We start from the raw sequence: 11,546 nt of genomic DNA, 5'->3' as shown, positions 1-11,546 counted from the left end.
GGAACATGCCCATTTCTTTTTGTCTACACACCTGGATTGTGGGCACTTGCCATCCCTCTCATACAGGTTAATCTTGGTCTCATCTGTCCAAAAGGCCTTTTTCCAAACCTGTGCAGGGTCTCAAGTACTGTTATCTGGTCATTCTGTTTATCGGTTTGCATCTTGCAGTGTAACCCCTGTATTTCTGTCCATGAAGTCTTCTGTGGATAGTAGTCTCTGACACATACACACCCACCTCCTATAGGCTGTTTCTGAAATCAGATAGACAGTTGAAGACTTTTCCTTATTATAGTCAAGATTGTTCTGAAATCAGTAGTGGAGGTCTTCCTTGACCTACATGTCTCTGTGTGATTAATGAGCTCACCAGTGCATTATTTCCTCCTAATAATAATCCACACAGTTTTTGGTAAAGTTTGACTGATTTCGGGTCATATTCTTGTTCTTCAGCCTCATAATAGCTTCTCTGAGAAACAGTTCTACAGTTTTTTGCAGGTACAGATAAAACCAACCTGACGTAATAACATTATAACAGAAATAGTTTGAGAATTCCGGGGAGTTGCTGATTTTGATAAATGCCTGGATGATACAATCATCCCAGTGGATTATCGCTGCCCCAAATGGCACCAGAACAACTTTGTCAGGTGTGCTAGAGAAGCATATTTTATACATTTGATTCTGCAATGTCTTGACATCAGCCTGCAGCCCATCTTCCCACCTACACCAAATCTATTGTACACCAACAGGGCTGTCTAAAGCAGGGGCATCCAGTCTTATTTATGAAGAGTTGGCATGGCTGTATGTTTTCATCTCAACAACACAGGAAGGCTGAGACCAACTGATTAAACAAGTGGAAACCAGTGTACCCAGACCTGTTCGAAATCAAATTGACAAACACGACAACAAGCTAAAACACGAACAGCAACCTGTCCAGAAACACACCGCCACAACTGATGATCTGGTGTCTTGACAAAGATCTTTACTTTAGCACTGCCTGTTTAAAGCTACTTTAAAAGCTATTCAGTGGCACATTGTACAGTTCAACAATTGAAACAAAGAAGCAGCTTTTCAACACGTCAACACCACACCTTTCAGCATGAGCTTGTGTTTTCAGCTTTGTAAATGGGTAGAGAAAATACTGTACTCCACAGGGTACCAGGCAGGACGTCAGGTCAGGTCTTTTGATTCAGATCTTTACACATAAACACTTCATAAACTGAAAGGCTGACTGAAATGATGGCAGATACCAATGGTTGCTACGCTGTGATTATACAGCTAAGAAAACAAAGTGGGGCTTGAGCTGGACCGCCTCTCACGTTCATCTTTAGCAGTGGGATCTCTCACTACTGATTTCTAGGAATTTGAAAATTACTCTGGGAGTTGAGTTTTATTTATTAGAAACATGTTTGTTTTTAAACTCTGCAAGACTACAGTGTTTCATTTTTAGGTTTTATCTACAACAATAGGGTTCAATTTGATGGAACAGGAAATCAGGAAACTTGAACTCAAACAGGGAACATCTGTTATTAGCTTCAAATGTAAATATTTAATTTAGAACGGCCAAAAAACTAAAGTTTAAGGGCACTGCCGTTAGCTTAGTGGTAACATACTACTAGAATCCCATAGGATGGCTAACAGAAATGAGCCTTATTGTACTGTATATTATAGATCTGTGGCCGGAACTGCAGGCCTTGGTTACGGGCTATACGGTATAGGGCCCCACCTACCATGTACTTCCCCACACACAGTGGTACAGTGTTCTTCATTAACACTGTACCTGATACAGCCTAACCAGTTGTTAAGCAGAGTTTTTCAAGCTCAGCTGGGGCTGCAGGCCTGTGGTTGCTCTATTACACTTCAGAACAAACAATTTTGCAGAGGGCCAACATGTCAGAATGTTCATTTATTTAAAATAAATAAATAAACTAGCAAACAAACTTTGTGTGCACTTGTAGGAATCAGGAAGAGACTGGGCTGTTAATTTCTATCAGCGTCACTGGGTGTGACCCAAGTTAAGACGTTATCTTTTGGTTCCTCACGCTCCTAAGGAGTTCTTCCCTTCACTCATTAGTGATTCTAAACCCTGATTCATGCAAAAGCCACTTTTAAAACATCTGCTGTAAAAATAAATAAATAATCATTTTTTCAATAAAGCAACAATATTCCTGATTCTCCCATAAGTAAATGTTTAATGCAGGAATTTCAAGGTTTTCATCAGTTTAGTTTCCTGTTGGAAGCCTCAGGCACTTTTTGTGCATTTTCCATGGCTGCACTCATGAGAAAACATTTCTTAACCAGCTCTGTAGAGCGAGCGCACAAAACAAAGAGCAGACCAGGTTTCATGATGGTACTCAACCGTTGCAGTAGACCATCAACCTACTCCCATTCATGGAATCACCATTTTAATGATGTACTGTACTGTATTAATACACCCATCAAAAGACCACAACTTGTCAAGGTAGTTTGGGAGCAAGAACTTATGGATCACTATTAGCAACATAAGCAGCATTGCTGTGTATACTGTTTTGAACAGAAGCATAAAAATATCTACTAAGCAGTAAAAAGCAATTTAACATTAAATGTACCCTTGTGAAGTACATGTAAAAAGTAGTTAACTTAAATAAATCTGGATGGATTGCAGTAGTTTTTGGGTTAAGGGGATGTCATTTTTTAAAGTGTCATATGTAATTTACCACATTTCTAATAGTATCTAAACCCCTTACACAAGAAAGAAGTTGTTGAAAGAGCTGCACACTTACAACCCACAGGAAAACCAAAGTTACTTGCGCAAACTACATTTTCCTGGGTTTTTTGGGGTCCTTGGGATGTCAAGAGCTCCTTTTAGTCTTTGACCTAGACAGACATAAAGTACTGTTTGAGACCAACGTATGACAATTTACTCCTGTTCCTAGAACTAGTTTTGGGTTGCTTAATCTTATTTCTTATAAAGCCTTCCTCTACATATCCAGGCAGTCTATCGGAGCAGAATAGCTGTGTACTACCCTCCTCCCCCAAATTAGGGAAACTAACTCAATACTGAGCGTGCAAATACATGTGGGCAGGAAAGAGTTCCCATTTCAATTTAAAAACAAATCCATGTGGCCAAAGGTCACCATCTTGCTGCCACCTAGTGGTTGCCATGAAATTTTTTTTGTGGTCTGCAAAAGACAGGACATTCATGAAAGATTATTTATTTAGACTTCTCAATTTATTAAATAAATTAAAATAGTACAAGTCCCCAAAAAGGAATGCTCTATAGATTCTCAAATACATTTCTGAAACATTTCAATTAGGCCAAGTTCACATGCTTGCCTGGAAAGAAGTCAAGACTATAGAAAAGGGTCCCGCTATGATCAATTCTTGCTGGTATTTGTCCACCCGCGGACCAGAGAAAGCATAAGAGGGCCTGTAATACCTGAAGCTGTTGCGTGGAGGGTATGGTTCACCCGAACGCTGCTGGTAGCCATTCCCTGCATGGGGCTTCCTTTTGGGATAGGGAGCCCCAGACTGCATGAGTGCAGGTGGTCCAAACTTGCTGAACTGAAACAGGGAGGGGTGGAAAGAACAGAAGTTTAACCCTTAAAACTGCTAATCAAGTTCAATTTGCATCAGTGTCCAACAGAAATTGGACTCCTAATAATTGTAGTAATGTGTAAACATACCTGGTAGACACTGTTTGGGTTGGGCCACAGTGGGGATGCACTTTGACTCTATGCTATGCTGCTGCTAATGGAACTCTCCTCCTGGTCACTGTGCGTGCTTCAACTGCATGGACAGGTTAAAGGCAAAGGCCAAATTTAATCCATGTCCACACTAATGGTCTTAAATTAAGACTTTTGGGATCAAGTCAACTTTAAAAGGTTTAATTGGATGCATTAATATACAAGTCTCACCCAAGGTGTTGGAGTTCTAACAGTGTTTTGCATATTAGATTCAATTAGATGCTCAAAGCTTAACTTTTTTTTAGGAAAAAAAAAAAAAAAAAAAAAAAAAAACCCACACATCCCTGACAAACTACCCTCTGATCTAAATAATGTCACAGGTGGCTTCATTTCATTTCTTAAGCTTTCTTCAACATCTCCAGGCTTTCAGAGCAGAATGGCTGCATAGTATGCCTCCTCACCCCAAATTAGGCAAACTAACACTTTGAAATGGTAACTTCCCTGCCCATGTTTAGTCTGCTTTTGAGACAAGTTCAACAAATCCATTTGGCCAAAGGTTACAATCTTGCTGCCACCTAGTGGTGGCAGTGAAACTCATTGCATTTGCAGCCAGTAAAAGACATTTTCTATAAAATGAAATTTATTTAGTCTTCATTTAATTTATTACATACATTTAAAATAGTACATTTAAAAGTCCCCAGAAAGGAATGCTCAATAGATTCTCATAAATACATTTCTGAAACATTTAAATTAGGCCAAGTTCACATGCTTGCCTAGAAAGAAGTTAAGACGATAGAAGAGAGTCCCACTATGATCGATTCTTGCTGACCCAATGGTATTTGTCCACCCGCGGACCAGAGAAAGCATAAGAGGGCCTGTAATTCTTGAAGCTGTTGTGTGGAGGATATGGTCCACTCGAATGCTGCTGGTAGCCATTCCCTGCATAGGGCTTCCTTTTGGGATAGGGAGCCCAGGACTGCATGGGTGCAGGTGGTCCAAACTCACTGAACTGAAATGGGGAGGGGTGGACAGAACACAGAAGTGTAACACCTTAACACTGCTAATCAAGTTCAATTTGCATTAGTGAATGACGAACTGGATTCCTAATAACATTTTATATTATATGCTTAAACATACCTGGTAGACACTGTTTGGGTTGGACACAGTGGGGATGCACTTGGGCTCTGGAACTGACACTGTGCTGCTGCTACTGCTGCTAATCATGCTGCTGTTGGAGCTCTCCTCATCAGAGGATGTCCCAGAGTGGTAGTCTGAAGAAGCCCGTTCCACAGCATTGTTAATCCTGCGTGAGAACTCACTGTCACCCTTCTCCCCCTCCAGAAGAGTCACACAAAATGGAGTGTTCTTCTCACCATACCTGCAGAACAAGAGACCTGGGTCAAGGCTCATAAATGCACAGCTCCAAATTGAACAGAACGGCACTCCCAACATTGCTGAAACCCAGGAAAGTAGTCCAAGCACTAAGAATGGCTGAATACTGATCAGTGCATTAGCCATTTGCAGACATTTGAAATAATGCTACCATCAACAGCAAGTACGCAGTCACAAGCCATGGGGGGGTGGGGGGCAGCCACTTTTCAGCTTACATAAAGGCGTTCAGAAAAGGCTACATATTTTAAGAGTTCATACATGTGCCCTCTACCTTATGACAGTGCCAAAGGGAACCAATATGCAACCCATCAGGTAGGTTCTGGAATTGTCAGGCAACCCAAAAGCACACAAGCCATGACATTAGCCCTGAAAGCCTAATTTAACCATTTTAAACACCACAAGTGATTCTGATGAGAATTTGCAGGTCGTTAGGAAAGTCAATAAAAAGTAGCAACTATTCCTTGCCATTCCTAATTTAACTTGCAGCAGCAAAAGTGGAAAAACATGGAAGTGTTTTATGCCTAACTTAAGACCAAGTAGAACACAGAGGCCAAGCTACTTAAAGAGACTATTCACAGGAAACTGTTCCATCCCTCAGGAGAGCCCAGTAACCCTGTGATTGCTGATCCCAGTGCTATTGATACCACCAAGCAGTCCTTTTAAAGATTCAGTTTAAAACTGAGTATGCTAGACTCTACTTGGTTCTCCTAGATAAACCAAAAGCAACATGCCAAATAAACTGTTAATAAAATAACCCCATTACATCCAAACCCTGATCATAACTTAAGAAACTTTAGGCATTACACATTTCAGTAAAATTTAATCTTTCATTTAATGGCAAGTCTAGGCTACAAGTTCAAAGGCAGTTTAGCAAAGCAGGGAAGCATGTAGTCAAACATAATTGAAGAACTTCAGTATTACCACTGGGATTATGCAGAACACATGAAAAGATCTTATATGCTTAAATACAAGCATCTTTAAATGAATTATTTTGTACATAGACAGGCCCACTTTAAGCTAATGGGAGCAGTTACAAAGGAAATAAGCCAAATCATTTGTTGGCTGATTAACATTTTCTAATTTGTGCAACTAATTTTGCAATTAACTACACCTTTAATAAAAAAAATAAAAATAAATAAATAATAAAAAAAAAGATATTGAATATGTGCTCTCAAAGTACATTACCGGCACGACACCTCTCCTGGATCTACCCAAATGCTGATCTCTTTTGGCAAACCCAGGTCATCATAGTTGATACCACTCCTTTTGCAAGCACGGTCAATTGTTGGGTCCCTAACTTGGGATCTGTTCATCCTCAGACACCTGAAGGGAGGCAAACCCAACACATTAAGACCAAAAGTAACCTCTGCAGCATCTTCTTTTGGACATTTTAAGGCCTCACCTAAAAGCCTGTCCCTTGCATGGGTTCTCAGGGTACCAGTGGCCTTTGTAGTTCTCAAACAAAACTGATGTGAAAGCCACCGCAAACTTCTCTCTATGTGAGCGGTCTAGTTTTCCATGTTTCTTTGCTAGTCTTACCACAAAGAAAGCTGTGGCTGCAATCTCCTCTTTCATTTTTCAGAGCGTAACACACTAGTACAAACTACAGCTCACTTATTGAAATCTAAAAGTCTTAAAACCAGGATAAAAATCAGGATCTTCCACAAAACACAAACAAATTTGCTCTTAAAAGCACTTGCAGAAACAAGCTCAAAACCACAGCCCACAAACAAGCATGTACTTAGTATCCAACAAAGCACAGGAAGCTGCTTTTTAAAGAGGCCAAGGGTCAAAGGGCCAATTGGGGTTTTCAACAGGTGTTTCATATTAGGAGCCTGTTAAAATTTTGAATAACAAATGTATTTACTAATCTTGGCCAGTAGGTGACGGCAAATGACATATTACCTTCACCTGTTCCCCTCAATATGAACTGGAGACAGACTTTCACAATTCAGCCTCTAGTCACTTCAACATGAGGCTTCCACATTGGAAAATTATTTACATATTGTTTAGCATATTGTTGATATATCCAATCTTAAAGGAGAACTTGATGGGAAACAGATTTTCAAAACACCAGCATACAAAAACAGCAACTCCTAAAGCTCCATCCCAAAAAAAACGATTAAAGGAAATGTTTTTGAAAACTCAGCCTGAAATCTGACACATTGATCTACACTGGTTTTCAGATAAGCTTTTAAACTAAGATGTATATTTATAGGCTGTTACAGTTTTTCTTAGTTAATTTGGTTCATTTCTCAGATCAGAATTAAAATTCCCAAAAATTAATTCAATCGCCACGTCTCCTTGTCACTTGTGCACATCATAATAGCAGTTCTCATTGTGTTTCATTTGTGTTCACATTTTACAAATGCTTTGTACATTCATGCAAATGCTCATGTACAATTGTCTGATGTTTGTTTTGTTTTTTTGTCATGTTTATCAAAATGGGTTCTACCGATTGTCTGTTGAATTCTCTTACCCTCCAAAACATTTAGGCTTTATTGTCAAACCAATTGTCAAACAGCTCTCAACCATAGATCAGAGGTGCATCTTATGGCAAACATATAAAAGACACACAACATTGCAGTGTCACAATGTCTCAGAATGGAGGCAAGGCCGTGTACCAGGTGAACAGCCAGGAAGAGGGGACAAAACAGAGGAAGAGGTAGGAGAGTCCATGCCCATAGGTTTGTCCCAGATGAAATGAATGGCAACAATTGTAGACCATGTTTTAAATCATGGTCTTACAATGGCTGAAGCTGGTCACCGGGTGCAGTCCAATATTGGACTGCACCCGGTGGACTGGACTACGAGTCTTCAACCGTTCAAATGTTTCGCAGGGAAAACATGTATGTCATTCAGAAATATGCACTCTGCTGTAATGCTGCACATTGACATAAATTCTGAATTGTTATTCAATCTTATGTTTTGCATTTTTCCTAAATTTTTAGCTGAGTTTTTGTCAACAAATTGCAGTGTGATAAATACAATAAAAGATTATTACTGCATAACTTTGTCCAGTCAAATGTCTTGCTGTCAGCCTCCCACATACAGTCATGTGTAACTTTGTGGTCTGATAGGCCATAGAATGTGCAGCGTTCTTGTAATCAAAAGCTTAACTAGTTTTCTGAATCGCTGTTGCACTGACAACATGGCAGTATTTGCTTGTCTTGTTCATAGGCAATGACACACAGACTTGATATTCTGATTGCACTAACAAGTTGACTGAGATAAATATTTGCCTTTGAGGCAAAAACAAAGGATTCTGAGCCAATTCTGATATTTGCTTTTGCAGGCACTTCATCGGGTTTTGCTGTTTTGAGAAATGCACTTGTTGTGATGCCAATGTAAACCATGATGTGAGAAATGTACCAAATCGACTGAGAAACTGTGATGGTGGAGATTTACGTAAACAGGCATTCTGATGCATATTAATTTAAGAACAGAGTAAGACAGACAGTTCAGACAGAGTAAATAAAGACATTGTTGTAGACAGACTGATCTATAAAGATAGATAGACAGACCGACTGACCAGTAGGTAGGTAGGTAGATAGACTGACCAACCGACCGACCGGTAGGTAGGTAGACAGACAGACAAACAGACAGACCGACCGACCAACTGACCGACCGACCAACCGGTAGGTAGGTAGGTAGATTGAGATATAGATAAAAATCTTTCTCATAAAACCTATCAACATAACTGTGAGGGGTTTTGGACACAAATGAGAAAAACATGAGCTCTCTTCTGCTCTGACAGACCGCTGAAAGATCTGAGATCTATAAAAAAAATTAGATCTTACGCTTGTCTTATGTAAATCGTATTTAGCTGAGACTGTGGTGAGGTCAATCAGACCAAAAAGAGATGAAGCCACCTGTGAGACATAATTCTGATCAAAGTTAGGAGACCCATTGATTGTTTCTCATGAGTTGAATTTCAGAAACAGGAGAAAATTGCTTTAGTTCCACACTGGTCTCAAACAGGACTTAACCACGTCTAGGAGGAAAAAAGACTAACTTGAATATTGCTTTCCTTTGGGACAGATAGATAACTGTAAATTGTTCGTTTTACGGGGCTAAGCTATAAAGCATGCTGGGAAGAGGCCCTGTGTGGAGCTTGACAGCAATCAGCAAAAAAAAAAAAAAAAAAACATGTCTGAGCAAATGTACAACTGAAAATCACAAGAATTGTAATGAGCAGGTGATCACAGGTGGACCAGATGCCTTGACTTTATGCTTGTAACGAAACCATGAATATTGTAATTTGATGCCTATTAAAATGGACATGGGGTCTAAATTACTTCTAAGTCAATTAATTAAGTTGTGTTGTAAAAAGAGCATATATTAATTTAAATAAAGCTATACTGTAAAGTAAAAAGTAAAGTAAAACAAAAGTAGGAAAAGTTGTAGGAATTTTAGTAAAGCTGTGAAATGGTAAATGTTCCGCTCCTAGGACAAGTCTGGACATGTCTTCAGTGGAGGCATGAAACATTTAGTAAATGGTTTCTCTAGTAACCTGGTCCAGCAAGTCTTTTGTCCATAATCAACATGTCCAGCACACTCCCTGCCAACAGAAACAACAAGATCATCTTGGACATAAAGGAATGTTCTCGATGGCTGGGTTACTACGTATCTAAGGAGTCCTTTAGCTTTTTTGTTTCTTCCTTCTGTCTGAACTAGCCCAACAATGGCAAGTTAAACGGTCCCCGAGTGACGTTTACCTTAATCCTCCAGCCCTGAGTCACAAGGACACAGGTAAGATGGTCATTCTGCTCAGAAATGTTGGAGATCATTAACCAGTAGCTTTACTCAGGGCTTAATGCTTAAGTCGTAAATATGTTCAGAAGATCGTAGACCCATATAGGTAACAGATAATAAGGAAAAGTCTTTTTTCTCACATAAAAAATATTGTAAACATTATTTACCATTACATATATAAACATAAATCCAGTAGTGAGAATGCTTTATTGGTCAGTAAATTTTAAAATGTACACAGTAAAAAGTTAATCTGTTCAACATAAAAAATATGACTTCATGTGGTAACAAGCAATTAAACTGTGTTTATTCAACTCAAATAAATATGTTTCATAAAAGAACTTTATTTAAGTTTAAAAAGAAAACACTTCATAGGTCTGGCTGCTGACTTCTCTGTGAACTCCTGACACTGTAAGGATTTAATCAGTTTCACCAGCAACTCATCTGATGATTCTTTTTAAATGAAAGACTGATTAGGTAAACAAGGTGTTGGATGAGAAATAAAAAATACTGGCCTTCCTTAAGGAAAGCATGGGGTGATGATTTGGCTAACACTTACAGACTTATGGACAATGTACTGTCTATTTCAATGTATTTGAAGGTTAGCACTTACTGCCCAGATAAAAGCTCTCAGGTGCTTAAGACTTTTGCACAGGACTGTGTCCATTTACCATCCAATTTATTGTAAACTGTAGGTGCAATATATGTCAATATATGTCATGTCATTATTTATGGAAGTCTTAGTATTATTTATAGTCATCATGCAACACTTTGCATTTGGTTTGGATGGTTTGTTTTTCAGTTTATGGTTATTATGGCCTTTATTATAGTCAGATAATAAAAGCAGTGGTGGCTAGCATGAATTTACCCCTCAACTCTTTAGCAAGTTCTGCAAAATCGATCAAGTTTGGAATATTTCGGTTTGCCACAAAGCACAACAGAATTGTTTATGATTCAGGAAATGTGTAGTATATGCCCTTAACCTCTATGTAACAGGTCAGATTAACGCAGTGTTTAAGCAAAAGTACTCTCTATAGTCACTTTACTGAAATAATGACTCAATTGAAATACTACTTAGCATAAAACAGTATTAGGTCCAAAGCGCTACAAGTACCAGGTAAAACTGCAGTGGCACTTCTTAGTACATCTAGCATCTACTGAACATCTGAACTGATGTTTGCTAGTTGCTTTAAGGGGGGGGGGGGGTAAACTACAACAGGCAACCAGTTCAAATCAGAACCAACCAGAATACAATGAAACCCTTAAAAAAGGGAAGTGGGAACTAAATGAACCAAAAGAGAAGATTCAGGTTTCTACACATCTTCGTCTAGAGTGAAATCCTCTAACAAACTCTGTGTTATTCTGTATACTTTATACACATTCAAGTGTAACTAAAGTCTGAAAGACTTATGTTGGACCCTTGAGCACCTAGGGGCAGTGGTGGCTCAGCGGTTAGAGCGCCAGGCTATCGATAACAGGGTTGTGGGTTGGCAAGCTGTCACTGTTGGGCCCTTGAGCAAGGCCCTTTACCCTCTCTGCTCCCCGGGTGCTGGAGTTGGCTGCCCACCGCTCTGGGTGTGTGCGTACTCACTGCCCCTAGTTCACTAGTGTGTGTGTGTGTGTGTTCATTACCACAGATGGGTTGAATATGGAGGACACATTTTGCTGTACAGGGACAAATATGTGCACCTTTACTTTACTTTTATGTAAAACCCTGCTCAGTTTTACTAACCAAACACAGAT

General features: G+C 39.3%; 1 protein-coding gene across 1 annotated transcript; it reads right to left on the bottom strand.

Annotated features, from left to right (window-relative positions):
- Positions 1-4,467: 4,467 nt before the first annotated feature.
- On the bottom strand, positions 4,468-6,626 carry btg4 (B-cell translocation gene 4). The gene is made up of 4 exons (XM_072693787.1): positions 6,454-6,626; positions 6,237-6,374; positions 4,797-5,037; positions 4,468-4,668 (listed from the first exon to the last, which is right to left on the bottom strand). Exons 1-4 carry the CDS (start codon positions 6,624-6,626, stop codon positions 4,468-4,470), a joined length of 753 nt encoding a protein of 250 aa, XP_072549888.1.
- Positions 6,627-11,546: the final 4,920 nt, after the last annotated feature.

Source organism: Salminus brasiliensis, chromosome 1, assembly GCF_030463535.1.
Source record: "Salminus brasiliensis chromosome 1, fSalBra1.hap2, whole genome shotgun sequence".
Taxonomy (NCBI): Eukaryota; Metazoa; Chordata; class Actinopteri; order Characiformes; family Bryconidae; genus Salminus; species Salminus brasiliensis.
This window is presented reverse-complemented; position numbering and strand designations above follow the sequence as displayed.

Coding starts and splice junctions, on each gene's coding strand:
- btg4 (XM_072693787.1), bottom strand. CDS start 6,626: ATGAAAGAGGAGATTGCAGCCACAGCTTTCTTTGTGGTAAGACTAGCA. Junction 6,375..6,453: donor TGCAAGGGACAGGCTTTTAG/GTGAGGCCTTAA, acceptor GCCTCCCTTCAG/GTGTCTGAGGATGAACAGAT. Junction 4,669..4,796: donor ACCCAAACAGTGTCTACCAG/GTATGTTTAAGC, acceptor TCCCCATTTCAG/TTCAGTGAGTTTGGACCACC.